Below are 5,000 nucleotides of genomic sequence, written 5' to 3' on the forward strand. Positions count from 1 at the left end.
AAAAACACAATTAGCTGTATTTCTGAAAATAAAAATGTTAAAACAGCCTTAAATATCTATAATGGCAGTTTCCCCATCTGTACCCAACTCAATATATATTTCAAACATAACATTAGGTACCTAATCACTTGTAGAGGTAGCTTGGAAAAAAATCTTTTTCTTTCACTTTACATGCACATATCTGCTAGTGACCTAAAACAGAGCTACTATCAGAGAAATATGTGCCCCTTCCAACGAGCCAATGTGCAGAATGTGTCATTATGCAGTGCAATATGAAATTCAGTCTCAACATGATATTATGCCATCTGCTTTCACAGGATTAAGATTCTTCCTCACTATTTCCATAACTTTACCTGCTTTCTATATGACAATAAAATAAATGAGCAGAATTTTGAAAGTTCTCCCCTTCTTTTCACTACCACAATCTTGCAGTTGCCTTTATCATCTCATCTTGATTCCTTCTCACTCGAAAGTCATTTTTGATGTTACAATTGAACTTTCTTTGGTTTTAAATGCCTATATAGATAAAGAATTATTTTTGTGCATATCAAGTCCTGTGAAAAAATAAAATACTATAAGAAAGGAAGAAGCCCTTACTCACTGAATGCTTTTTAGCTTACTGGGCCCTTAGGGGAAATAAAATCACCTTAAAAAATATTAGGTCTTGTTGATTTTTCTGTGTATTAATACATTATTGCAGTACTTCATTAAATTTATACACTAAGTTTTTTGGGGGCTGAACTTGCAGGGGCCAAAATCCTTTTTTATATGGAACTAATTACTGTCTGAAAAGGAAATGTACCTAATCACACTTTAGGCAAATCTTCAACTCAAGACTGGACTCTCTACTAGGGCTGCAGTAAAGACTGATTTAGTAAAAAAAAAAGAGAAATACAACCTTTTGTGTGTGTAAAATGTTAGACAGTTGTTATCATTCTTTAAATCTCTCACCCACATCAAGTTTACTAAATCATGGTACATGAGAGCAAGTGATAAATCCAACAAAAGTCAAAGTGAACATTTATCTAAACTGAAAGTAAGTGACAGAATGAAGAGCTGCTTCTTTCAAACATTTATGGTTACAAAAATCCTTTTCAGCAATGTAGCCCCTAATGATGCTCATGTTACAAAATTACACAAACCAATTCCATATACTTAAGTTTTTTAATCTTTTCTGAAACTGACTCAAAATTCCATCTGCTTCAATTTAGTAATAAAAATATTAAGTGTTTAATAAACTCATAACTGATTTCATTTGACTCTTATTATAACTACCAATGACTTCTGTCAAATAATGTTTATTACCATATTTAAGCAGCTTAACAGTAAGAATTTGCTGAGAGTAGTAGGTCAATTTACCTAAAATCTGGGACAATCCTTGCTCTTAGTAGCTTTGAAAAACGTTCAAAGTTCTTTGCCTGGACAGATGACAATCCTGACCCCAACAGAATAACCTTCTCTTGCAAAGGCAACTGCAAAAGGGGTCTCTTCAGAGATTCATCCACAGGGGTGTCCAGAGCACACAGAAGTTCCTCTGCTCCATTACATAAATTAGCTAAGGACCTGAATTAGAAAGTTTAAAAGTAAATAAGATGAACTCATAATGGACATATTCTCCTTGCCAGCATGCCTATTTTTTAACTCCATGAGTCTACATTTTTCCTCAAGAGTGGAAAGAATGTATGATATTCGGAAAGGCTACCAGTGAGGAAAGAGCAGCATTTCCAGTATTATCATTAAGGAAAGGCATTGTTTTAGCCCTGAATGGGGAAGTCCAGGCATAAAAGTATACCATAATTGTATCCATTCTACCTACCTTGGGGTCTGCCCATGTAGATTTCTAGCTGTATCACTTGCACCCCATGAGCGCAGAAGCTTAATCACCTCAACCATGCCCTGCGTCACAGCGTCATGAAGCGGAATTTCATTGTTTCCTCCTGGAACATCAACAATTGCTCCGTGCTGCAGCAAAACCTTAGCAATGGCCAAGAATCCATGACTACAGGCTTCATGCTGAAATGTTAATAGAAATTAAGTTCACAAATGAAATGAAATATACTACACTAACTATGTATTACATATCTATACCATATATACACTATGTATTTATATCATACACTATATATATATATATATATATATATATATATATATATATATATTATATATAGAGAGAGAGAGATGATAGAGAGAAAGATAGATAAGAGAGGAGAGGAGAGAGATAAGAGAGAGAGAGAGAGAGAGAGAGAGAGAGAGAGAGAGAGAGAGAGAGAGAGAGAGAGAGAGAGAGAGAGAGAGAGAGAGAGAAGAGAGAAGAGATAGAGAGAGAGAGAGAGAGAGAGAGAGAATAAGATAATATATAAATTATATATATAGATATATATATACTATATATATATATTATATATATATAAAATTAAATATATTATTAATAAATATTAATATCTATATATATATAATATTATATATAAATGAATATGAATATATTAAAAGAATATATATATAATTTATTCTATATATCTTATAGTCTATTTTTAAATATAAAATATAAAATAATATATTATATATGTATTATAGAAATATTATTAATATATATATATATATATTATTATATTCTCTAGGGGTTATATATAATATATATATATTAAAATATAAGATATATATATATATAATATTATGTAATATATAATTTTATTATATATCTATATAAATAATTAATTAATAAAATTATATATATATATTTATTATTTTATCAAAATATATTATAACTATAGTATATATAAATATATAAAATTTAAAAATTAGTAATAATAGATAAATAAGTCATAATTTAATATAATATATAATATCATAATATAAAAATTTATATCTATTATATACATATAATATAACTATTATTATATATATAGTAATATTTATATAAATTAATTATTTATTATATATATAATATAATATATATATAATTAAATATTTTAAAAATATCATATAAAAAATTTTAAAATATAATTATATATATAAAAATTTTAAAATAAAATTAATGATATCATATAAAATTAGTATATATATAATATATATTAAGAACAATATATAAGAAGTCATATTATAATAGATATTATTTTAAAATATAATATATATTATATATCTATATTCATAATATATATAATATCTTTTTTATATAAGATAAAATTTTTAATATAATATTAAAATAATTAAAATATATATATATTTTTCTGATTTTAAATATATATCTATTATATATATAAAATATATATATAAAATTTTTAAAATATTATTTTTTATATATATATAAATTTTATAAAATATTATTATATATATAAAAAATAAAATTTATTTTTTCTAAATTATATATTATAATATATTTTAATCTATAATATATTAATATATAATATTTATATTATAATATTATTATTATTGTTTAATATTGTACTGATTATATTAATAAAACTATATATATATTATAATATATTATAATATAATATATATTTATACTATATAAAAAATAAAAAATTAAATAAATAATAAATATAATATATATATATATAATTATATCAAATAAATTTTAATAAATAATAATATATATTTAATATATCTAAATATATCTATTATAAAATATTTTAATAATAATTATAATAATTATAATATAATAATCTACTAATATACTAAAATTAATATATATAAAATATATTATATCTATATATGTCTATATTTAATATTAATATTAAAATTTTAATATATATAATATTATATATATTATAATATATAATATATGAATTATAATTATAATTATAATTAATATTATGTTAATATTTAATTATAATATATAATAAATATATAAATATATAATTATTATATATTAATTTTAAAATATTATCCTAATATATATATTATAATACAAAATATTAAATACTATAAAAATATTACTTTATCTATAATAATTTTAATAATATATATTTTATTATATATATAATTAATATAAATACTTATATAATATCAATCTGACTTCGAGGGTTCGAGTCACCGGCCGGCGCGTTGTTCCCTTGGGCAAGGAACTTCACCTCGATTGCCTACCTAGCCACTGGGTGGCCAAGCCAGCCCAAGTCAGTGCTGGTCCCAAGGCCAGATAAAATAGAGAGACTGATTAGCTTAAAAAAAAAAAAAAAAAAAAAAAAAGGTAACACCGGCACCTCCATGTACTCACTCCAAGAGCATCACAACATGAAAACTACAATTTAAGTATCATGCTGTGGCCCACGGCGGCTCAGACATGAACCTACCGTTAAAAGAAGAAGATATATATATATATATATATATATATATATATATATATATATATATAAAATATATAGAGAGAGAGAGAGAGAGAGAGAGAGAGAGAGAGAGAGAGAGAGATAGAGAGAGATAGATAAGAGATAAAATAGAGAGATATAGAGAGATAGATATCTATAATTTAAAATATAATATATAAATAATATAATATATATATATATTATATATATATATAAAATTTATATATAGATTTAATAAAATTTATATATTATATAATATAAGTATATATAATAATATTATATATTATATAATATTAATATAATTATTATAATTATATATATATAGATATATATATATATATAAAATATATATTATATATATAATTAATATATATATATATATATATATAATTATTTATATATATATTTATTTTTATATATTTATTTTTATATATATATATATATATCTATATATATATATATATAAGATATATATATAGATATATATATTATAATGATATATATATATTATAATATATATATATATAATATATAATATATATATATAAGATATATATATATCATATATATATATATATTAATATAATATATAATAATATATATAATATATATATTATATATATATATATAATATATAATATATATATAAATATATATAATATAAATATATATATATATATACCTATATATATA

The 5,000-nt window shown here is 21.7% G+C and overlaps 1 protein-coding gene across 1 annotated transcript in view; it reads right to left on the reverse strand.

Annotated features, from left to right (window-relative positions):
* The window catches only part of LOC119580897 (BRCA1-associated RING domain protein 1-like), a 16,396-nt gene that overhangs the window by 2,347 nt on the left and 9,049 nt on the right, over nt 1–5,000 (reverse strand). The window contains exons 5-6 of the mRNA XM_037929129.1: nt 1,817–2,013; nt 1,360–1,563 (exon numbers count right to left, since the gene is read on the reverse strand). Of these exons, the coding sequence (XP_037785057.1) occupies nt 1,360–1,563; nt 1,817–2,013 (401 nt within the window). The remainder of the gene's footprint in view (nt 1–1,359; nt 1,564–1,816; nt 2,014–5,000) is intronic.

This window comes from Penaeus monodon, chromosome 14 (assembly GCF_015228065.2).
Source record: "Penaeus monodon isolate SGIC_2016 chromosome 14, NSTDA_Pmon_1, whole genome shotgun sequence".
Lineage (NCBI taxonomy): Eukaryota > Metazoa > Arthropoda > Malacostraca > Decapoda > Penaeidae > Penaeus > Penaeus monodon.